The 24,523-nt window shown below is 42.6% G+C and overlaps 1 protein-coding gene across 1 annotated transcript in view; it reads left to right on the top strand.

Annotated features, from left to right (window-relative positions):
- Window positions 1–24,523, top strand: part of D12 (YEATS domain containing 2 homolog D12) — a 45,077-nt gene that overhangs the window by 8,643 nt on the left and 11,911 nt on the right. The window contains exons 6-12 of the mRNA XM_084606518.1: window positions 2,179–2,349; window positions 5,328–5,439; window positions 6,985–7,029; window positions 11,694–13,567; window positions 17,303–17,385; window positions 18,397–18,476; window positions 23,323–23,491. Coding sequence (XP_084462644.1) covers window positions 2,179–2,349; window positions 5,328–5,439; window positions 6,985–7,029; window positions 11,694–13,567; window positions 17,303–17,385; window positions 18,397–18,476; window positions 23,323–23,491 — 2,534 coding nt within the window. The remainder of the gene's footprint in view (window positions 1–2,178; window positions 2,350–5,327; window positions 5,440–6,984; window positions 7,030–11,693; window positions 13,568–17,302; window positions 17,386–18,396; window positions 18,477–23,322; window positions 23,492–24,523) is intronic.

Genomic DNA, 24,523 nt, shown 5'->3' with positions numbered 1-24,523 from the left:
CCTTAGCATCATTCCTTTTTTGGTGAGGATGCAAATAACGATACTGATTAACAGTGCAAGGGCAGTTTGGTCGAGGAGCTCAAGGTGGCCATATTGCAGCTCATTGATGTACCCTGTCAATGACTGCAGTTTCTCAGATCCCTACATCTTTTGTTGCTCTGTAGTGGCAAGTTAAGTTAGATGCAGGGAAGATGAGAGGCATATTATATATGTTAGGGCATGGTAGGAAGCCAGAGGTCACTGAAAGCAAGAAAAGCATAGAGGAATGCTACAGCTATTCTTTTTCATGATACTAGCGGTAATCAGAAAAGAAAGTTGTTAAGTAGGAGTGTGTGAATAGGGGAAAAAAAATGCCTTCGAGTATTGAACCGAGCATGTAATATCAGATCAGTCTAAAAATATAAGAAATTAAATATGGCTAGTTTTTGTTCTTGTTTGTTTTGGAATTCTTAGGGTATTTACAAATAACATCAAACTAAGATTGCACGAAAGTGTTGTCTGTGAAAACTTCAGTATAAATTTTATACTGGATTCCTATAGTACCAATTTTTTAAAACTTGCATGAAACCGGGCGGGAAGTTTTGAAGATGATTTAATTCATATTTGAAATTTCAAATATGTACACACCCCTATTGTAATCATTTTAGATATAAGGCATTGTCAAAGAATGATTTGCTATCTGGTGTAGTATATAGCAAAGTTGGCAGGTCGGTTTTATCGATTGAATTCAGAAGTAGCATGAAAGACCTCCATTGCTTTCTCTGTCCAGTTCATGGTCTTTTTGCACCTTTAAGCTTGGGACATGTGCTCAAAATAAGATTTGTGGAGTGTGTCTGAGTTTCTTGTATTAACAGACCGAGGCTAGCTTTGGAAAGTTGTTCCAGCGATGAACTGGAGTTAAAGTGGCACATGATTGTGCAGTGTGACTGGTGAAATGTTGGGCAGCTTGCTAGGTCAACTTGATTTGGCTCCATAGGAACTTGCTTTGTGCCTTCCTGGACAGATTTTTGTTTGTTTCGCTTGACTTTTCCTGTATCTGCCTTTCTTGGAAAATTACGCCTTGCAATCACTCTGTAGTTTGTATGAAAGTGGATTCATTTTTGCTAGGGGTGCATGAATATTAAAATTTCCGAATACGGATCGAATGCAAGTATGGGAGAAAAAATGCCTTCAATTATATAGAATATCTCATCAGTTAAAAAAAAAGTACTGAAAATTTAAAGTAGCGAACATTTATCATCTTGTTTATTTATTTCATAATTCACTTGTACTTTCAAATAAAGTTAAGCTATAATTTCAAAGAACTGTCGACTCTAGTGAAAAATCCAGTATAAATTTTTATAAACAGTTTTTTTCGTATAGCAAGAACCTGCATCAAACGGGGTGGAGCTGTCATAGTGCTGCTGAATACAGTAAACTTTCATTATTTCAGCCTTCGATGGACCAGAAAAAATGTCCATCGAATGGGCCTGCAAAAACTGCCAAAATTTTGGCACCACAGTAATTTCTGCATTGAGATGAAACTGAAGTGAGAACGACGTTTTCTCCTGGTATCGTCATGTGCTTCGCCTTATGCACGCTGTCAGGGAGGCCCACATCTCAAAAGGGAAGATCCTTCTTCACCTACCGGCCCCTTCACGTTTTGGAGATGCTTCATTGCACAGCACCCGTGTTTAAGCATTGCAGTGAAGCATCCGCAAAACGCGACGGGGCCGTTTTGTGAAGAGGAACCTTCCCTTTTATAAAGTGCCCCTTCCAGGCACTGCAAGTCCACGCGGTCGAGCATTTCTGCGAAGCGCATAGTTCAATGAAACGTTTGCGGTGTATTCAGTAATTTTTGAATATTAGAAAATTTCGAATATCAGTTTTGAATAGAAATACGAGTCGAATAACAAGCTTATTCAATTCATAGTCGAAATTTTAAACACCTCTACTTTTTGCATTAGTTTGTTGGGTACTCTTACTTTAAATCTTGCGATATCATTTCCTCGATAGTCCTCGAAGCATTGACCTTCATTCAGGAACCACGCATCTGCACCTCAAGGGCTTAAAGCTGGCATAGCGCGATTAAATTCTGAAGGTTTTTTCTCGTAACCTTAACTGCACTGCTGTACATGTCGGTCGATAACAATGGTGGGCTACGTTGTGTATGGGGCCGTTTATTGCTTTCCTCCGCAGATACATTCCGTTTGACAAGCGGGACGGGGGTGGTGGAGAGCAGGCCACACACAAGTGGCTCGCGTACGTGCGCACAGCACCAAGTGAGCCGTGGTCCATAGCAGATCTCGTACAGCGCGTGCGCTTCTTCCTGCATCCCAGCTATCGGCCACACGACCTTGTGGAGGTCACGTGAGTGCCTTCATTTTTGTCTCCAAAAGTCTCACAAAGTGTAGGCACGGTGACGTTGCTTGACAGGAATGTAGAATGTTGTCCTCATGCTGGGCTGAAACTTGGCACTGATGGAAAGACAGGCCTATTCTGGCACGTGTTTTGTTGCATGATGTCATTCATGGAAGATCAGTTGTAAGAGCACCTGTTTTATCTTTCTATTTTGCTTACTTACTTCTCCGTATGGTCTGCTGAGGTGGCTTAGCCGTTCAACTCCTTTCCCTTTTTTTTTTTTTTTTGATAGTTTCTCGAATCATTGGTGCACTTGCCTAGATGTTCTTTGTGATTCCTTGCTAGCATGCAATTGAGAAGTGGAATGAAAAGGTAAACGCCATGGCACAGTTTCGCATTCATGTGTGATACAGTATCATAGTCATGTATTATATTTATTGGGTAAAAAATCATCATTGTAATCACATAACTGAGAAGAAGATGAATCTTCTTCTTTAGCTGCAAAGTTCCTGAAGTGCCTATATGTGTGTACAACACATGCTAAAAAGTGATTTCTCTCTTGATTAACACATACTCCAAATTCAGAAATTCAGGTTACATCTGTGTCTTGTCCCAAAGCAGCCAGCCCAACCGTCATCGTCGCTAAAGAGTGATGGTCTTCGGTCTCTGAAGGTCTCTGATGGTCTCTGAAGGGTTCGGTCAGCACGGGCGTAATTGATGCAAGCGGAAGTACAGAAGTGTACATATTAATGGTGATGTGCTTATTTTATTGACAAAGAGTTTTTAAATCCAGCTTCACTTCGTAAAATATTCGTTGAAGTGGAAATGCGCCCTGAAAACTGTTCGTTGTGGCGAGAAATTTGTTCCGTTAGTTTCTATATCCAGCTGACGGGCAATAATAGTAGAACCCTGCTGTAGTAAACTCGGATATAGTAAAAACTCAAATACATATAGTAAAGTGAAACTGAAGCCCCAGTTCATCTTCCATAGACAACTGTACATTTTCCCCCCGTTATAGTAAAAACATTTTTGGTAAAAATCGGCTATAGTAAAGTAGGCCTGGCAGCGACGACGACTCCCATGATATGACATCGCCGTCTTTTCTGTATTTGAAAACAGAAAAATAACATGGAGTGGCCTTTTAATTGGCTTTACCAGCAGGCTTAGTAGCATTCAGGAAAAGCCTACTTTACGACCTTGGAACCGTGAGGAAAAGCACGCAGCGTGTAGGGAAAAAAATTGTAAAGCTGTCTACAAAAATTGAAAGGAAATGGCGCGGTTCATTTAGAAAGTAAGGGAGAGTAAAAGTGCAGCAAGAAATAAGGAAGGGGAAGAAATAGGCAAACATTCACTGCACTGCACAGCACAAAGCATCAGGCAGCGGAGGCAAGAAGTGGAGGTGCAGTGTGCGCGGTCTTGCAGCACTTGACTGCCATTATTTATCATTTATTTCCTCTGAAAAGACAGAAATGGCAAAAAGTAACACTGCGTTCATGCAATGCTTTGGTTTTCATATGAAATCAAACTTGGTTGTATTCGTAGCCACACTGTCCTCATGCTTAAGCGATACTTCCACAAGATGCAAAAAAATTTTATAACTGAAAAAAATTGCGCGAAAAGATGATAAGAGAGAAGTGGAAGGCATTTCAGGGTGTTTTTTTCATTAGGCAACAAGACATGTTCGGTAAGTGCCCATTTAACTACCAGACACCATCTTTGGGACCATGTCATCATCAACAACTGCTATAGTAAAGACCCTGATATAGTAAAGATTTTTGCTGGTCCCAGTGACTTTACTATAAAGGGGTTCTACTGTATTTCGTTGAAGCAGAATTTCTTATAGTTGGATTCGACTACAGTGCAGTTCACTTATAACGATATTGAGCAAACCAGAAAGTTGGATCGTTATAATCGATTATCATTATAGTATCTGGACTAGCAAAAAAAGAAAGAAAGAAAAACAAACAAAAACACACACCACATATTTTCTTATGTATACAGGCTTGCCTACTTACCAGTGACAAGTAAATCGGGTTGAACAACGCAAATCATCGTAAAGAGCACTGAACACTTTATTACAGGATACACCAATAGCCATAAAACAACTTGAGCATACTTAAAAGTCATGCTCGCTTGACAATCGCTGAGCATTGCCTCCAGTAGCGTGTACGGTGGCGGCAGTCTTTTTTGTGTGCACGAAACTGATTAGCGACTGGATGAACTGCAAGACGTCCCCAGTCTTGATGATCATTAAGATAATAGAATGTAAATGCCCATATTTTTTTGCGAGGCTTCTAACTTTGAAAACTTGCTGTTTTATCTCTCGAGCTATTGCACTGTCGTCTTTGTCGGCGCCATCTTCCACAGACGCATAATCAGCGAATGCAATGACAATAGCACTCCACACGCTATGGCCCTCGCAGATTTTTCCACGCCAGTTCATTTTCACCACATATGTAGCGTTTTCACGTCATTCTCTTAGTATTTTATTCTCTATCAGACATTTAGACGGTTTTGTGGAAAACATCTATTGGGTGGTGATAAAGCTATTACTCTATCCAATATACCGCCAATAATCGATCATTATATCTTGCTTATTTTTATATAAGGGCACTGGGAAGGCTGATAAATTCAAAGAATCTGATCGTTATAAGCAATATATCATTATATATGGTATCGTTATAAGTGGACTGCAGTGTATATAACCCATTCATATGCTCACTCTTAGAAGTCCGTGCCATGCAAAGAGACTTGGAGAGATTTGAGGCCCAATTCTGAGCTTAGTATATGTAGCTAAATGTGGCCGGGGCATTGTCCTTGGCTAAAGCCACCAGAAGCAGAACAGAAATTGGTGCAAATGCGCTTACCGGCTGGTAGGCTGTCGTACGAGGTATCACATCACGCAAAACTGAAAGTGCACCTCAAGAAGTCACTCTTTACACAAGTCCTGCTGCCATGCTGATTCTTTCTGGGTGTGTGTGTTCCAGGGAAGCTCCCTTCCAGGTTCAGCGGAAAGGCTGGGGTGAATTTCCATTGCGTGTACAGCTGCACTTCCATGACCGCTGGACAAAGCATGTGGACATCATACACCACCTCAAGGTTTGGGAGCAGTCTCTAAATGTCCTTAGCCTTCTTTCTTTCAGCCTCCTCGTTAGATTTATCAGTCTTTAGCATACTGTCGTTACTTGTTCCAGAATTTCAGTTGAAAAGCGGAAGGTATGTTTCGGACATGGTTCATGCTAATAGCTTGATGGCAGGGACCTGAATCACACTCGTCATAGCAGCACCATCGACATCTGAGCTTTCGGTTTTCGTTTACGGTAAAAGCACATTATTTTGAAGTTTCAGCATGAGAAGTTGGTTCATACGATTGGGAGTTTTAACCAAAGTAAGCCATGTGTGCACGCATGATGTTCACCGTTTGCTGTTACCGGGTATCTTTCGTCACATGAGCTTGAATTATGTTACATGCGAGGTCACGCTGACTTCAAAAAACCAACACTATGCTGCGGAATGTCAACAGCATTCATTCATTCATTCAGTCTGGCTTTCCCTAACTGAGCTCCTTTAATTGAAGCATATTTGAGAGTGGTAACATGGCAAAGAAGAAGCATTGTCGCACGTTCACTTTTAACCTGGCAGGCTTTATTGAAGTTTTAAATAAGAAGCCAGGCCCGGTTGGTATCGAAAAAAAAAAAAAAAAAAAGAAACGAAAAAAAAAAACTGATTTGTTAACACTTCCGTCAATGTTTACACAGAAAACTTTGTGGTAATGTTAACAGTACAAAATTTCAATCATTTTTCTTTCTGAAGCAATGAGGAAATTTGAGTGCATTGAGAAACTAATGTGCAGACTTGGCTAAGTTGGTCATCTACTGCAGCTTTCAAATCTTTGTGAAGTGTGCATTTCTATACTTTTCTCAATACTAGGTTCCTGCCTCAAAATCATGAGGACAGTGCTCCAAATTCAATTTTTAAACAGCTGGAAAAGACCTTTGTCGTATAGTAGACTGCTCATGTGCAAATAGGACACACTTGCTCACCTTGTCTGGCCTGGGGTCTGGTTTTCAACTTTCATGCTACTTCCTGTCCACCATTATTCCTAGCGGGCATTTCTTATTGCACACTGTCTTTCCGGAGCATGTTAGTGCAGTTCAGTGACATCAGGAGGCCTCCTCTTTTTCACAGAGCACAGATGAATCACAGCTTTGTACCTAACGGTTGTTTAGGCAAAGCTTGGAAAAATCTGAAAATATGTGGTGCACTTGAACGAAGGTGTTGGCATGCATCATAGCAAGCAAGTCATAGACAAAATCATTGGCTCCCACTTTTGTGCTTTTTGTGTCGAAAAGCATCATTTGGTAGCAAGGTACCAAACTCAACAAAGTTGTCACAAGAAACACAGGTAGCCTTGTTCATTGCTGTATAATGTTCACCAAAAGTATCAGCAGGTATAATTTGTGTTAAGTGGGGGGAAGCCCTATGTCACAAATGTGAAATGAATAAGCCTTAGTACTACTCTTTCTTGAATGCTTTGTGTTGTTTTCGTTGAGCTAGTCATGTATATAAATCTGCTGTAGTGCATTAGAGTTGCCTTCATTGTGGTTCACATTCTTTTCTTTGTACCTTTTTAATTTGTTTCAGCTTGACAAGACTTATACAGGGCTGCAAACACTTGGATCTGAAACGGTAAGGGCAAAAGAAAGCACTGTAAACAGTGTGCCCCCCAAAAAATGGTTTAGTGGGATTCCATTCTCTCTTTTTGTTTTTATTTCCTGATTTTTCTCTGGGCAGTACTGAGGCAGATGGATGAAAACAAAGGTTAAGTGAGTCCACAAAATGCATTAAAAAATACACAGCACAAAACAAACAATTTTCTTAACAGAAGTAGTATCAATGGTCGAATCATTTCGAAAAACTTTTCTAGGTAGTGATATTTTTTAATCTAATTTGAATAAACAAAATAAGTTCAGTTATTTGAGATAGAAAAAAGAAAAGGAAAAAAATTAGAGCAGTATTTTGGTAAAATCGGATGTCAGTAGTACCCTGTGAGTCTCCGTAATAACTAATAAGTGAACTGAGAAGAGCGCCAATAAAGATAAAAAATCAACATTCGCAAACTCGGTAAACATGGAGAGCTGTAATAAATCTTGAGCATCTGTAATAAACAAACTAAAAAGAGTTCTGATAAAGGTAGATGTCAGCATTTGTGGGTTTCTGCAGAAAAGTGGCAACAGGGATAACAATTAACTTTCAGGCGCTTTCATTACGATCACACGGAGAAACCGTAACTACAAAGGCATATCCCCGTAAGCCATGTGACGGGCCGAAGGTCAAGATCAGTTTCCTTTTTTTTTTCCACAAGACACTATCAGAAGCAGCCCTGTAAATCCTAGAAGGTGACAGTATCTCCCAATAAACATATGTCCTGACTAGGCCATGAAATTTCAGGCAGAATATCAGCTCTTTTACCGTAATACAGCAAAAGCTGTGCGGCACAGAAGTAGTTATCTAGATGTACAGCAAAAGTTGTCAGAAGGCTAAAGGAGCATAGACACAAAATTTTGGTCACAGTTTTCTTCTTGTGAATTATATGTAAAACATTATTGTCATGGATCAACACATAGTTTTCGCCTACAGCCGCTAAATAATTTTTAATTTTTTTTTCTCCCGTCTTGATTTCAGTTTCAAAAGTCGAGTGATGGTTATGGCTTCAATGAAATCTAGGTCACATAATAGATGGAAAAACTGCAATTTGCTGTCATTTCTGTTCTTGAGCTGGCTTTAGTGGATTCAAACGACAAAAGAGTGACTAGTATCATATTGCACTTTTTACGCCTCAGAAATGGCCTAGACGGGTTTGACATCACAGCCGTCGCTTCGCTGTTGAAACCGGAATAAATGAGAGCAGGAGTTAGATTGCAAATTTTTTAGCGGTCACTGCCATTTAATACATGGTAATCTGCGTATAGTAATTTCGTTTTGAATAATGCACAAGACACTGATATACATGAGTCATCATGTAAATTCACATCAGCCACCCAAATAATTAATGATTGAATTTTTCTCTTGTGCAGTTCCAGTTTCAGATGCCAAACATTGGCTCTGTAGCATCAGAGGCGAGTTGAGGTCATGCGAGCCTTGAATAAACTGCGCTATACTTACTGCTTATTCATTTTTAGTGGTAAACTACTTTTGGGCAGGTTTGTCCAAGAGTTGGTTCAAATTAAAATAAATAAAGAAGCGATCTTGCTGGAGTTTTTGTACGTCTTCCGTGCCCTCAAATCATCTGTGATGTCGCAGCCATTGCTCAGCACTTGGAACTGAAATGGGAAGTGCATGAAAAAAAAAAAAAAATTTAATGAAGAAGTATTAAGCACTTTCTGGCGCAATCCGCATGGCTGTCCATTTTTTCTGATATGCTGCACACCATTCCAAGGGCAGGTAAAAAAGAAAAAGAACTCAAATTTTCTTTTCCTTCTTTTTTAACACAAGTGGCAATTTGTATAGTTGGTTACAAGTAGGGAGTGTGCGAATAGTATTAGAAATTTCAAATAAATATCAAATATATTTGTTATTTAATTCATATTTGTATTCAAATAGGTGATATTAAAAATTTTCTAATATTTGAAAATCACTGAATACAGCGAATATTTTCAAATTCACCACAGTTTCACTGCACTACGCGCTTCACGACAAGGATCGACCACTTAGTCTACATCCTTAAAATGCGAAGGGGCCGTTTTATGAAGAGGGGCATTCTTATAAAGCGGATCTCCTTTACAGTGTGCTCAGGGTGAAGCTCTTAGCAGACAACAATCGTACAGGAAACCATTATGTAAAATTACTGTGATACAACTACAGTCTTTTCAGGCTCGTTCAATAATTCAATCTTCAGTTAATTCGGACATATTTTCTAATCCTTTGAAGGCCGTATTGACAAGAGTTTACTGCATTCAGCTGCAATATGAAAATTCCACTCGGCTTCAGGCAGGTATACTTCCTTTCCAAAACAAATAAAATGATGCGCAGAATACTGAATAAAATTTATACTGGATTTTTCTGCAGGATATACACTTTGCGGGAATTTCTAGATTAATTTATTTGCAAATATCAGGTGAATTCAGGAATAAGCAAAGCAGGCAGTGCTTGGTAATTTTTAATTTCCTCACGGATCAGATGTTTGGTATTCGAAGAAATTTTTTTCCCATCTTCATATTCAGTTTGTATTTAAAAATGTCAGTATTCTCACCCCTAGTTACAAGCAAATAGGTATGCTTTTTCAGTGGTCAGGAGCTTTAGAAATTATGGAGATATCACGTCAGGTCAGAAGTGGAATGCAGTAGCATTAAAAACACCATTGCTGCTACGTGTTTCTGTGTCTATGTCAGTTCTTGAACCACATCATGCACGATGTTGTCATTGTCATCGTATCAATTTGCGACACATAATCGATCACTGATAGTCCAACCTGCGTATCTCACCCTTTCCCACTAGTGTGCTCCCCTCTCCCTACACCTGCAAACTCGGCCATATCATGTGGTCTCATGATGTCACACACCCCGCGATCCAATCGGCGCTCAGTGATGTCATGCTACCATGTGACGTCGCCGTCTCAACCAGTCGACAACTTTTGTGACCAATGCAGGGTGCGAAATTGCATGATGTGATGCCTAATGCTCTCACATTAAGATGTGGTTTAACCCAATTGATCTCTTGAAGGTAACAGTGTGGTTGTTCCTGTTTTGCCGTCTGGTCTCCTCCATCAACAAATCAATCAGTTAGTGAATAAAAATCCTTAGTCACTGCCATTTAGCACTGCACGTTCTACGTTATTGCCTTACGGTTCAAATACCTCAACACCTGCGCCCGAACCTCCCATTGCCGAGTACTATATTACAATAGTCCTGTGAGTTTTTTTGTTATTACTGTTATTTTTCTTGGCTTTAATAGGAATGACATAATGATTGTGTTTTGATTCATTTAATTATCTGAGCTCTTCTAAAAGCTACAATTGGTTGAAAGTAATAAAGTTCTGATAATGTTTCTACATGCTGGTGCTACCATCTCGGCCAGCACTGTGCGACAAGCATGACAGCATTGTGACAGTGCCTTCACATCTTCATGACAATGCGCATGACAATATTCTTGTCATAAGCGTCATGACAATGGCAGTTTTTGAAAGCATTAATAACGATAGCAGCTGAACACAGTATTAAAGCTTTTGGTAAAGTTCTGCGTGCATTCTGGAAGGTTTGTCTTGCTCCGGTATTAGGCTGTCTGTGCACAGAAGTGAATGGGGAGCAAGTGCCATTCTTTTGTATGGCTGAATTCCACTTGTGGGCCCAGTCACTGCAGCACGTGTGAAATCTGCCTTTTTCACAAGACCGCGGTGCGCATGCGTGCCTCTTCCCTGAGTGAAAACAAACCACCAACCCAAGCAGCGTATGCGCAGTCCTTGGTCTCCGTGATCGATGTGGCCGTAGCTTATCTCGGAGGCCACGTGTAGATATGTAATATTCGTGACAGACGTATGCGATAGATGGCGCTACCAGTCAAAAACAAGCACCGTCATTTCGCTGGCGGCTGCATCTCCCAAGGACGTTTTCAACCAGTAGCAGACAAATTTTCAACCACTCCCAGAGGGCGCCACATTTTGTGAAAAAGGTGGATTGTGCATTCGAGGAGCAGCCATGTTTGTGTAAAGGCACCGTGTCAAACAAGCTTTGTACTTGAACTGGAGACAACACCAACTAACTGCTGATGTTGAATTGCAGCCTTCTCTTTTAAATAATAATTGATTCACAGGAAAGGAAAGACGCAGTATCTGTCAAACTTGTTTCTGTGGACACCTGAACCAGGCCATAAGGAGAGGGAGGAAGGTGGGAGTGAAAGTGGAAATTGAGAAAGGGGAGGTGTAGTGGAGGGCTACGGAGTAATTTTGACCACCTGGGGATGTTTAACATGCACTGATATCCCACAGCACCCGAAGGTGCATTTGCAGAATGTGTTTTAAAACTAATCTTGCACTTACACACTTACTTCATTGTGATTCCTGATGTGGTGTAGGTTCTGTGTTCCGAACTTGTAGAATTTAAAATTTTTCACTGCAGAAAATTAGGAGTTGTGATTGATTATGTGGTCACCGTTTTTCTGACTTCAAAAGCACGGAATTTACAGAGGTTGAAATCGTGGTTCTGTTGACCACGTAAATTAACTAGCAATTTTTGTTTTTTATGGTGTCAACTCAGATGTCTAATTTTACTGTGAAGGAATTGTTATCCAGCTGCCATATTTTCTGTCCATCTCTTCCTCTTTTTTTTTCTTTTAAACTTTCTTTTACTGTGTTGCAGGTTGTGGACCTCTGGATACCCTCCTCAGCAGCCAGAAGTTTAGAGAACTTGTCGAGTGCAGCAGATGACAAAATTGAAACGGATGGGAATCTTAGCACATGTGCAGAGTCGGCAAGGGCAGTGGTAGGTTCAAATGCAGTAGCCGACAGTGAAACAGATGGGAATCTTACCACATGTGCAGAGTCGGCAAGGGCAGTGGTAGGTTCAAATGCAGTAGCCGACAGTGAAGTCAAAGCTACCAATGAAATAGAACCTACAGAATCACCTGCTGAAACAGATAAGAGCACTCAGGATTCACTGGATGGTCAAGCTCCACAGCTATGCTCACAAACTTGTGGCACAACAGAATGCTTAGCACCCATTGTGAAGTCACCCTTGTTGGATGAGCAACCTTGGCAAGAGGTTCTACAAGTGGAAACAAACCCTGTCGCAGGTGGCAGCAGCGTCCCAGATGTAGAGCACAAAGGGGTACCCTGTCTCGCGCAGTTTTCTCCAAAGGTGGAGAGAAAAAACTGTAATTCAGCCAGGGATAACATTTCTGCTGCCAAACCAGTCGTTTTATCACCAGCGGTAAGCCCAGCTGCTGAAGGTCCTTCTTCACTGGTCAACATTGCACCCAAAGTTGCGATCCCCAAAAAGCCACCGACAGCAGTCAACTCAAACGGGGTTGTCTCGTCGACGTTTGTGAAGTGCACGGACACCCTTGGCAGGGTGCTTCTCATACCGGCGACATCATTGCTCTCGCCTCCGTGCACGCCTCCCAGGCAGCAGTCTTCGCTTTTGCGACCGGTTCTAGCCTCACCGGAGGCTGTCAACACAAGTGTGCTGACAGTTCCCACACCTGGCTCGCTTTTAGCCACATCTGGTGCGCCCACAGCAAACGTAGCTGCAGGTGGTGCTCTGGCAGTTGTGGGGTTACCCAACACAGGCACAACTGTTGGGATCACGCATCAGCAAGTGGCTCCGTCGTCCAGAATATCGGGCAAGGCTTCCACGCATGTTCCAGCCAGCGTGCCAGGTGTTACCAATGTAGTGTCCACAAACGTCCTTCCAAACATTGCAGCTTTCACACTGTCCACCGGCAGTCTTGGGAATCCACGTCCTGTTTCAGCACTGTCTGGCTCTGCTGCCGGTACCAGTGTGAAAATTGCACCGGCCCCATTGAGAGCCATCAGACCTGCTGTGTCTCCAGCTACCGTTGTCAACAGAGCAGGCTTACCTGGTGCGCCTCCTGCTTCCTCTGCTACAGTTGCAGGCCCGAGTGGGTCGCAAATGCCAAACACTTCAAGTGTTGTGTGTGTGACGCCAGTCAAGACAGGAGGGGTGCTGACAGCATCACCAAACGGAACAGCAAACTTAATTAGCGTTGTGTGCAACAAACCTGTTAGGCCTAGTGTGAATGTGCCCACTCCCATTGTGCCTGTCACAGCAGCGGCATCATCGGCACTTGTGATTGCTGCATCAGTGCCGGCAAACAACACGGACACCGTAGGTGTTTCCACCTACAAAGCTCCATCAGAAACAAGGACAGAAGTGTCACCACGGGTGATGCCTCCCATGGTGTCACCCGCATCGCATCTCGCTGCAGTGAAGCCCGTGGCGCCAAGTGCCTCAACATACACCCTGGTCATGCTGCCTGGAAGTGGCGGTAGCCAAAGTCAGATAGTGGTGCTTCCCACAAATATTCTCAGGCCGAAAGACATTGCACCGACTGTTTCGACAGCACAGGGGCAGCAGTCTTTGCCACCATCAGCGTCGCAAGAAAGTCAACCCAGCCAAACTACAAGGGCTGTTCCACCTGCTGCCACCTTTTTGGTGCAATCTGAGAAGGCAGATCCTGCAAAGGAGTTGCAAGACAAGCTGGACACTATCAGGTGAGAAAGCAGAGTGGTCTTTTTGGAAGTGGAAGGGGAAATTAAGCGCTTTTCCTCAGCATTCAGAGCTCAGGAACTTCACTGGGCTTGAGTGTTTATTGTATATGAAGTGTTTTGGGGCCAAGATCAAAGGAATTTGCACATGTTTGCATATTGGAGATGAAGTTCTTTTTTTTTCTTTTGCACAATATTAATGGCAGTTATCAGTAATAACTTGAAGACTTGAGATAATTAAGGAAACCTTCTCGTTTATACCTTTGTTCTTTTTATATTAAAGCTGGAATTAATGAAAATGTTACTGCTTACAGCTTTATCTGCTCTTTCCTGACCTGTTTTGAATCCTCAGATATGCTTTCCTGAATAGCAGCTTGTGGGGTGTGTTCCGGGTATTATGCTTTCCTGTCCTAAATGCCACGCATACATGTAAAAAACAGAGCTGTGCAAAATATTTTCTTGTCGCTATGTAAATGCAATAAAGTCATCTTTAAGTCTTTAAGATATTTCTGCCTTTGTTAAAACCTAGATCGCTGCTTTCTGCACAGTTCAAAGATTTTGCATCCCAAATTCTGTCTTGATGTGACTTAAGTAAGTAAATTTTCAAGAGCTATCTTTGGCCAAAATAAAAAGTTGAGAGAAATGTGAAAGGGCAAGCATGTGGTGCTAGCTGCGAATGTTTTTTTGTTATTAGCTCTAGGATAAAGGAATCAGGGATGCCAGTTTTGTGGTTGAGAACCATAGGCCTATCTGTTTTCATGAGCTTCTTGTAGTCAACGCCATGATTTGACATATCACTTGCTTGAAAATGAGCCGAATCTGCACCTCTCATAGCTACTGTGGAATTGCTTTAACAGAGTCTTTTTATTAGCCCATCGACCATTTCTGGCTATGATGTTTTTATCCATATGTCAAAGAGGCAGGATCAAGGTTAGTCAGACAGTCGTAATAACAAAGATGGCTGTTCTTCAATATGTGTGTCCCCTTAATCATTATAACTTGCACTTGATTAAGTAGATTTAAGGCAGTTATAGTAATTGCAAACTAAAGCCGGTAATTGCTGTGTTTTCAGAATAGCTGGTTACTGTTACTTCTCTTCTCTCTCTAATCTTTAAAGGGACAGAACACTGGCCAAAATATGACATGAGATTATGGTGGACATGAAAAGACCTTGTGTCATTTAGTGCAGATCGAGCACTACAATTTCAAGGAAAAGAGGCTTTACAATTTTAATTTGCCATTGAAAATCGCATAAATACAACTGAGGCGCTATCTAGCGGAGAAACCCTATCACTTTCGGTGTAGCACCCCACGTAACTATGTCAGCAAAGTATTGCTGATTTTCGTAAGTACACACTTCCTTTTCTTCTAGGAGTTCTTGTCATAATTTAATATATTTTGCACTCTACACCGGGTTAAGTGGAGAGATATGGGAGAGGCCTTCGCCCTGCAGTGCATAAAAACCACCCCTTCTTTCGCATCACGAGAGGCATGCTTTCAGGTTTTGCCACTAGATGGCGCCACAGTGCTTGGAATTTTATGAAGCGATGATAGTGCCCGTTGACGAGACGTGCATTATTGTGCTGTTACAGCCTTGAGTGTGAAACTGAAAAGGACGTTACGCTAAGCAAAAAATGTCTAATTATAGTCTAGCGAGTGAGTGAAATTTATATTTTCTTTTTCGGTACGTCTTTTTTCTCGGCCACCAGTCATCATCACGGTCACTGCTCATGGTTTCCAGCATCGGACTACATAAAAACGGGCGCATGCACTGATCGAAAAATTCTCGGTAAAAATTTTCTACAGCGTTTCTGCCAAAACCGCCATGGAATCGAATATTTTAGATATCAAGCCTTTCATTGCGCCAAAAAAAAAAAAATATTTGAGACCTAAATTCTAGTGTTCTGTCCCTTTAACAGGTCTCTTCAAGATGTCTCAGTGCCTCTAACATATGGAAACAGCACGTGACAGGGTCACCTTTTTTATTTGCAGCATGCTAAATAAACTGGAGTTTCGTGTTTAAAGATGGAGTGGAAAAAGGTACAGGAGGAGACAAAGCGCTGTGGGGCAGAAAAATTAATTCAGTATTAGGGCAATATGAAAGACCGGTATTCTTGCATTCGGTGCACTTATATCTTTTTCCACTGTTCACTACCATCGAATCGCATCAAGAAATTAGGAATTGCAAAGGCTGTAAAGAAATGCTAGAGTCACGATATGCAAAAAAATAAAGAAGAAACTTAAACAAAAAGTAATGTACAAAATAGAAAGAACAAGTAACTCATGTGAAAAGTTTGTGGTGTGCATCCCTTTGGCTTGTGTTTGAGGTGCAGATGTTCTTGTTGCTGCTTCATTTTTCAAATAAATTTCTCAAGTTGTTCACCTGTTTTAAAAAGATTTTCCTATGCCAACACCACACCACATAGAAACTTCGAGATTTATAAAAAATGCTGGAAATTAAATTTTGCATAGTTTACTCAGATACAGTAACATTAAAATGCTACTCGGTGCTTTTTGAGATTCACGTATTTGAAAAAAAGAAAGAAAACTATTGGTCTTTCTCCTCTAGCTGTGGACTATAGTAGTGCTGCGCAAATCAATCTTAAAGTTTGACGCATTTTTTGGCCTTAATTCAGGTGGTATTAGCAGGCAGCCCTGCGTCTGTGACATCACAGACATGAATCGCGTGCTATTGCCTGCTCCCCAAATGTACAAAATTTGAGGCTTGTATTAGGTTATTGGGCATTTTATTACTTGGGCCATCATTTCCAGCCATTATTTCAACAGTTCTTCGAGCAGACGGCAAATGTTTTTCCAATAATGTCTCTGATGTCGTTGCTGCATCAACTGGAGAATCATGCCAGGTCACAAAGTTTTGGTTTCACTTTGCTATTTTTGGTCTTTTAAATATTTCTACATCTGTGCAGTCTCAATTTCTGTGCATGTTAGAGAACCCCAGTTGGTCTAAATTTCCAGATCTCTCAGCCATGTCATCCCTCATAGCCGATGTCACATTGGGACGTTAAACATTATAGTTCACATAAATTATTAAAAAAAGAAAAAACTTTTTGTTCCAGAAAAGGGTAGCTCCAAGAGATATGATACGATCATGAGCGTAGTGTTAAAAAAACTCTCTCAGTTGCCCTTTAAGAAACATCAAGCGACCAGAGTGGAATAGATAGGGAGCATAAATGGGAGCTAATAATATTCTAACTGAATTCAATGCAGAGCGAAGCTAACCAGTGGTCCCTTAGGGTAACAGGGAAAAATCCAAGAAGGGTAAGCATAGCGGGGTGTAGCTGAGAATTAGATTAGGGCAACAAGATTAACCATTTGTGTGGCACAGGACATAATTTATTGATAGGAAGTCAATGTAGCAGAGGCATTTGTTCTTTGATAGACATAGAAGAACTGTTGATGATGGAGATCTAGCTATGCAACAGATATTGGCTCTGAAAGGAAGGCTTCCTGGTGCGTTGGTAATAGTACTACAAGGATAATGTAGTTACAGCAAGCTGTCAAGAGGCTGAGGATAAGTAAGTTATAGTGAGTTTCAGCAGGGATCCATAGTTCATAGAGAGCGTAGAATCAGTCAGCATGTCTTGGTAGGGACCACAAAAGCTGTTGGCACAGCTTACTTAACACCAGTGCGTGCTTGCCGATTTTGCTGTACTTTGATTGTGATTGAACGTTATGCAGGTGTGGATAGCTAAATGTTTCTTTGTTTTCTTTCCCCGGCAGGCTCTCAGAATTGAAGGACATGAGGGAAGCCATTCTTGCAGTTGCAGCACATTTTCCTCTAGTTGGTGTCACTGAGGCTGAGAGTAAGTAGTCAGCATGTGTTTCACCTGCAATCTCCTTCTCTTATTATTTATACTGGAATATTTTTATGCTTGCACCTTGTACCGAACAAAGTTATGCCATATTTAACACGGGCCTCAGTGCTGTGATGGATTAAAAGGATCCTTCACTCTCTGTTTGTGGAAGGTTAGGTAAATAGCAAACTTGTGTAACTGTATTATTCTTGCAGTTGCAGCACATATTCCTCTAGTTGGTGTCACTGAGGCTGAGAGTAAGTAGTCAGCATGTGTTTCACCTGCAATCTCCTTCTCTTACTATTTATACTGGAACATTTTTATGCTTGCACCTTGTACCGAACAAAGTTACGCCATATTTAACATGGGCCTCAGTGCTGTGATGGATTAAAAGGATCCTTCACTCTCTGTTTGTGGAAGGTTAGGTAAGTCACAAACTTGTGTAACTGTATTCCAGTGCACGCCCATACCTTGTCTTTGTGCTTCTGGTAGACCTTTTTGCATTTGTATGGCCAGTTGTGAGAATCAAGCTGGTTATATTGGGTCATCTTATGGTCACCATTACATTCTTTTGAGGAGGATAGGTAAAGTAACGTTAGTTTCACTGAGTTACTTACAGTAACAAGTCAGGATTGTAATCTGAAATATTTACAGTGCTAATACTACTAGTGCATTAAAGTCACAGTGGCAGGGCCTTCAGGGTGTCGTGAAAATTTTTCACATCACCTGAAATTTGAGTTGTCAAAAACTAATAAAGCCAACATGTCGAAGCACAGGCAATGCATTCGCACCAAACGTATTTACTGTTGCATCGAATGCCAGATGCTGCAGCACTGGGTTGATACGCTTTCCTGATCATCCTTGATGCCTACTTAGCTGAACCCACGGGCACATGCATCTTCAGGTATCCTCGTCACAGCGCTGTTAGTGGTTGTTGGCTCTTTCACCAAAATTGTGCACGTCATGCGCATGCGCTTCGGCCGGGAAATGTTACGAATTTGTGTTGTACTAAAATTGCAGAGTCGAGCTGCTTCCCCTATGGGGCCACCGATGGTGCAACATACTTTTCCTGGCCCCTGCCAAAGCAGCGAGCTTCAGAGGTCAGAGGCGTAAATTTTTATGTTAATTTCTGAGTAAATGTTTTCTTCCTGTTTCACCACGTCGCCATTATTTTGCTACTCTCCCGGAAGCAAAATGTAGTATTGCCAGATGTCCTTGCAACATTTGCTATGCTTTTGCAAGAATGCTTGCTGTATATTTCCACTGCAATGCTGCATCGAGTCATTCTGAGAGTTGTTGATAAGACTCTCAAATGGCTTCAATGACAGGAATGGGCATTGTCATGGACGACTGAAGGGCATGCTAACAGACATAGAAGTGGTTCGCAGCAATATGTTCGTATTGCATGCAGTTGCATGCACTAGCCACGATTGCACACTTCTGTGAGGTATTAGCATGTTTTCCTCTGAACCTAAGTTGCCTTAGATTTTCGATTTCTTCACTGTGAGCAAGAAAAGCTGTTGGTAACTGGCACACAATGATTCCTTTGTGGATGTTGCAGTACTGTCAAGAATTGACAAATTACCGTCGCAGCAGATCCCAGCCATTTAGTTTTCTCTGGTTCACCGACTGTTACTTTGTTGATGTTGATTTGCTGCAAGTGCTATTACTGCTGTCAGCACAGTTGACTGATATTTTGAGATGTGCGGGTTTGAGCCAACAAAGATCTGCCATGTTTCACTTGTTTCATCATGATGCGACAGTGCAGCTGTAAAAAAGATAAGCTGCATTTCTGGCACTCTCTAGCATGTGATTGGCTTTGAGATGCACCAAAGCATTGAAACACCGTCTGACTACTCCAGGGAGGGCGGATTTTCTTTTCATATGGCCTTGTACTCCTCTTCTGAGCACACTCACCAGCCAGCTAAGGATGACTTATTTTTATGCACAGGTACAGGTATGACCACGTACCTGCAGAGGACTGTCATTCAGGAACTAATATGTGCTGCACTGGTGAGGCATGGTTCGTCCACACGATAGATTGCTGAATAGAATACAGTCGAACCAGGATATATCGAACTCGAAGGGGATCGCGAAATAGTTTGATACGTATATCAATAATTTGGTATACAAAAGTCGGCTTGAGACGCCACTTGTGACCGTGAAAAGTGATACTGTGTTTGTCGCGTATTCACCCCCACTCCCATGATGAACCCACCCTTCACTTTTGCTCCTGAGAATTTCAAAAAAAGAAAAAAAAAAAGCATCCCTTCGTTGCGGCTCTCGCATCCACAGCGGCAGCACCAAGATGCTGCGCAGCAATAACGTCATGGCTTGTTTATCTTTTGACTATACTTTTGATAGCTGCTGCGGTGGCGCAGAGCAAACTTGGCAGGGTGCCCGTAATGGCTTGATTGCACAAACCCAGTTCGATTTATCACACCGCGCTTGGAGCCGGCGTAGTCCACAGCCACAAAATTATTGAAAACCGTGGCAGCTGCAAATGCTGTTTTAAGCAAACAATGCTAAAAGCGGTGCCATGATCGCAGCTTACCTCTATTACCATTCGTCACCGACATGTGTAACAACGGACGTGGCCCAAACATAGCATCAGTCAAAGCAGCGAGCATTTCGGCCATTTCAGCGTCGTGCAGTCGGCCATCCAAGGCTTCCTCCCGTGAGCGTGTTCTGGCGCGTCGAATTTACACGTGCCGAAAGTGTGTGCGTGCGTGTGTGCAAACGCTGGCCAAGCCCGGCGCTTGAGGGAGAGAGTGTCGCGACACCGAGACTGAGTCATCACAGCTTGCTCGGACGTGAATTTTTCTTCCTTTCCCTCTGAACTGACGAGCATATGAAAAGCAGCGGCTGATTCTGCTGCGAGGGAGACTACAGAGGAACTTCAGAGACATCGCTGAGACGATGCCAGACACCTGCTTTGTGAGCGTGTCTGTTTTCTCTCCGGGCCTGCTTCTCTGCCCGTTCCTACGTGATGTTGAATTAAAGGTTGACTTTGTTTGTCGACACCTCGTCTTTGCCGGGACCACTGTGGCCTTCCGCCGAGCCACGTAGCCACCAGGCCAACGCTACCGATGGGGCCGCGACCCACATCTAACACCGCATGCTTTCGTTGATTTATAGATGCAAGGATGGATGAGTCATGCAAAAAAAAAAGAAATCTGCTGCTTTTTAACGCTCGCAATTGTCATAACATACGCTACACCGCACGTTCAGCACGACGACAAAGATCGACGACTCTCGCAAAAAGAAAAACAAAATACATTTGCTGCTTCTTAACGGCCGCAGCCGTCATAGATTATGCTGCGCCGCATGTTCAGCATGACAAGGATGGTCAACTCTCGCAAAGAAAAAAAAAAGTCTACTGCTTCTTAACGTCCGTAGCCACCACTCGCAACTTTCATGTACAGTGCCGCCTCCACGTGGCCGCTTCTGGTATCGCCTTCGGGGGGATACCTGGTGAATGACTCTTGCTCCCCAGCTTGGTACTGAGTCTCTCGCCCAACTTCTTTACTTGTAGTTTGTTCGAGCAGCGCTTGTAGTGTGTAATTGGTTTTTGAGTTGGCTTTGGCTCGCAGCCACAACAACAGGTTCATAATATAACTTACATTTGGGTGTGTGGAGCACGCAGTACGAGGAGAAAAGAATCTTCACCCCGCCGGGTTGGCGCAGTGGCTACGGCGCTCGACTACTGTTCCCAAGGATGCGGGATCGAATCCCGGCCTTGGCGGCCACTTTTTGATGGAGGCGAAAAGCATGGTGCCTGTGTGCTGTGCGATGTCAGTGCACGTTAAAGAACCCCAGGTGGTCGAAATTTCCGGAGTCCTCCACTACGGTGTCTCTCATAGCCTGAGTCGCTTTTGGACGTTAAACCCCACAAACCAAACCAACCAAATCAAAAGTATCTTCTACACACCGCTATGTTCTGACTGTGCATACAAAGGTGGGATAAACTTGCACATGCTACCTCTAGATTATATGCACTGGAAGGAGAGGATTATTAAGTTAATATATTAGTAAGATCAAGTCGGTTACTTCACTACGAAAAGCATCCTGATAAATCCTGGTCGACGAAGAAACACCTCCTTTGACAGTCCGAGCGGCATAGCTGTCTTATTTCTGAAGTCATGCATGGCTCTCGTTTTCCCTTGCCCCTTTAAACTCTGAGCAGAACCAGGGTTCGCATTGGGAAGACTGCGACCAAAACTATGATGGTTTTCAGTGCACATTTCTGCTGTGAGAAGTTTGATTAACGTAAGTTGCGAGCCATACGTAATGGTAACATTTTTGATTGCCGACCACTTCACAACCTACACATTTTGAGAAATTAAGAATATTTGTTTCCTGCCTGATTCAGTGAATGCAATGCTTGCAAACAGCAGCTGCCAAATTTACTCTAGATTCGGAACTTGTACTGAACTTTACGGAGCATCAACTCAGTCCATATGTGGCATCGAAAATTAGCTATGGCTTCCTCTCAAAGCTGGAGCTCTAGCTGTCTTGCTTGTCAAGTAACTGTTACCAAAAAAATATTTGTGTCAACACTGGGTCATCACTTGCGAAAGTCAATATCATTGCCTACTAAAGGTGCTGCAAAAAAAAAAATCAGGTTGGTTAAAATTGTCACAGTAGACCATCATTATTTCCTCGTAGAGACATTCTCATGTTGGGGTGCCCGAACTAGGTAGTAAGTACTTCGATGTGACAGCGTATATGTTGAAGTGAAGGAAAGAAACAGGCCACACGGAATGTGGGGCAGGCCGCTCTACAGATAAAAGTTGAAACTTTTATCTGCATTCATGTTTGTTCTGTCTGCATTGAACATTTCTCCGTAGTACTTAGTTACTCGATTAGAGTTGCCTGGGAACTTGTCGTACTTGCCGCGAAATACCGTCAGCAGCAGTGTTTCACATTCCAGACCAGCCACACTCGAGGGGTCCTTTGTATCACGCCCCTACAATGCCTGCTCACAAAGCGCTTGTATGCTGATTGACAATACCATCTATACCTTTGCACCGCAAAGCACTCACAAGAATATTTTAATGTAGCTTCAAGAAACATAGCCCAGCACAACGTATGTGAATGTGACTGCCGGATTACCTAAAGGGTAGCCATATTAGATTTCCAGTGGCGCCACTTATAGCCTGTGAAAATTGTGAATAGCTTACACACTTTCAGCACGACACGAGACGCGCATTGCACGTCAGCTGCCGTGTGCAAAGGGTTCACAACACACACTGGAGGAAGCAGGCGTCCACGTTCTATCTGCCACTGGCTGAGCTGGCTTGTCGACGCATGCGTAGTGCGTGCTGCTGTGAACGAAGTCCAGGAAAGAGAGAGGAAGGAGAGAGAAAGCTCAGCAGAGGAATGGGCACACCCTTGCGTTTCGCTCTATTGCATTTTCTCTTCTCCCGAACACCATGGCTGCATTGGCTGCGTCTGCTCCCTACCGGCCGTTGCCAGTCCAGTTCCCTTTCGTTCCTTTACGCACATGGCTTGCAAACGTCACGTGTTGGCATGCGGGAAACAATCACAGCAGATGCGTGTGCATTTGGAGGAGGGGCACGGTGTTGCCCTAGACCAGCCGGCGCCGAACTGTTCCCTCTCATTCCTTCTACACATGGCTTGAAAACATCACACGGCAAACAGCCGAGGGTGATGCGATCCTCTTTGTGGAAGGCGCACTTTGCAGTGCGTGGTGCGGAGTTCAGTGTATTGAACGACAGCTTTTCTAAACTTTTACATGGAAGTTTTAAGGGGATATCTCGTGAGTTCGATATAACCAAAATTCGAAAACCTAGGTTCGATATATCCGGGTACGACTGTATATGGTTCCAAGATCATTCTGCTTCCATTGTGAGCAAATGGTTCTGTGAAGTTTGCTATTGTACAGGCTTTTTGTGTTTTGCCGATGCGCATGGGAACCCACAGTGGATGCGGGCCGGGGACGTGCGACAGACTCTCCAGCGTCTCATTGACCACGAGCGGCCAACCTGGTTTTTGTCATCTTTGGGAGTGGAAGACTGTCAGCGCCTCCTGCCCTCGCGGAGGAGCATTGTCCTGCTATGTCGCCATTTTGGCTTCACACCACTGCACCCTGGTGAGAAAATTTGCTCTATTTTTCTGTTTTTTTTTCTCTTTTTTTGTTGTTGTTGCTCAAACCTTTTTTCTGCTCTTTTCATATTTCATGTCTCCTTTCGTTTCCTTTCTTGTCTTTTTCTTAGCGCAAAATTTTATGTCTTACATGTGGGACCTCCTGATCACGTTTCCACTTGCATAGCTAGTTTGGAGGCTTTCATAGAGAAATCAGTGTCAGATGACCAGTCTGGTTTAATAAGGGCATGGTTTGAAGAAACTGCCAGTGTGTTTGGGCTATGTTATGGGCCGGAGATGACCTTGCGAGGAGCATGTAAAGCAAACTGTTATGTTTGCGACACTTCAGGGTAATGGGCAGAACTCGTGGTAGAGCATAACTGGGCAGCACTGCCAAGATGAGGGATGCAAAGAAGGTGCGGTCGGCAGACTTATGCTTAGCTTGTTACCGGTCCTTATGAAGTGTCTATGACGCACACTTAACAAACCATTGCAAACTGAGCACCAATATTTTATCGTCTACTTCACCTTTGTACCTCTCTTTGTCTGCAGTTATGCGACACCTCATAAAGGATCACATTCATATCCGAGTGGCGCTGTCAACAAAAGATTGATAGGGAAAAGAAGCCAGTGTGTGCTGTCGCTTAATGGTCCAAATTTGGTCCCTTACTTTGGTGCTTTCTTTTGCTTATCAGTCCCTAGTAACCAGGGTAATTAGCAGGGATGCGCAAATATTCAAAATTTGGGCTACTTCTTGAATTAATTTTCTAATACTATATATGCGCTTCAGTTAGATTCACACAGCACTTTTACTTTCCAAACCATATTCAAGCCTCAACATTAAAGAATGGTGATTTTCTGTTTCATCTAGACTGATGGTGAAACACTGCCACGTTTCCAGAGGACAGTGCCTTGAACTTGTCACGGGAGTTAACTTTCTCTTTCCCCTTAGAGGCGACTGCTAGCTTGAAGCTAAAGAAAAAAAAAAAGTATAAAATAAAATAACAAATCACGTGTTCGCGTGCCATCTCGTCGCATT

Source organism: Amblyomma maculatum, chromosome 6 (assembly GCF_055883805.1).
Source record: "Amblyomma maculatum isolate TAMU_Amacu chromosome 6, ASM5588380v1, whole genome shotgun sequence".
NCBI classification, from domain to species: Eukaryota; Metazoa; Arthropoda; class Arachnida; order Ixodida; family Ixodidae; genus Amblyomma; species Amblyomma maculatum.
Note: the sequence above shows the minus strand (reverse complement) of the source record. Positions and strands in the feature narration are given on the sequence as shown.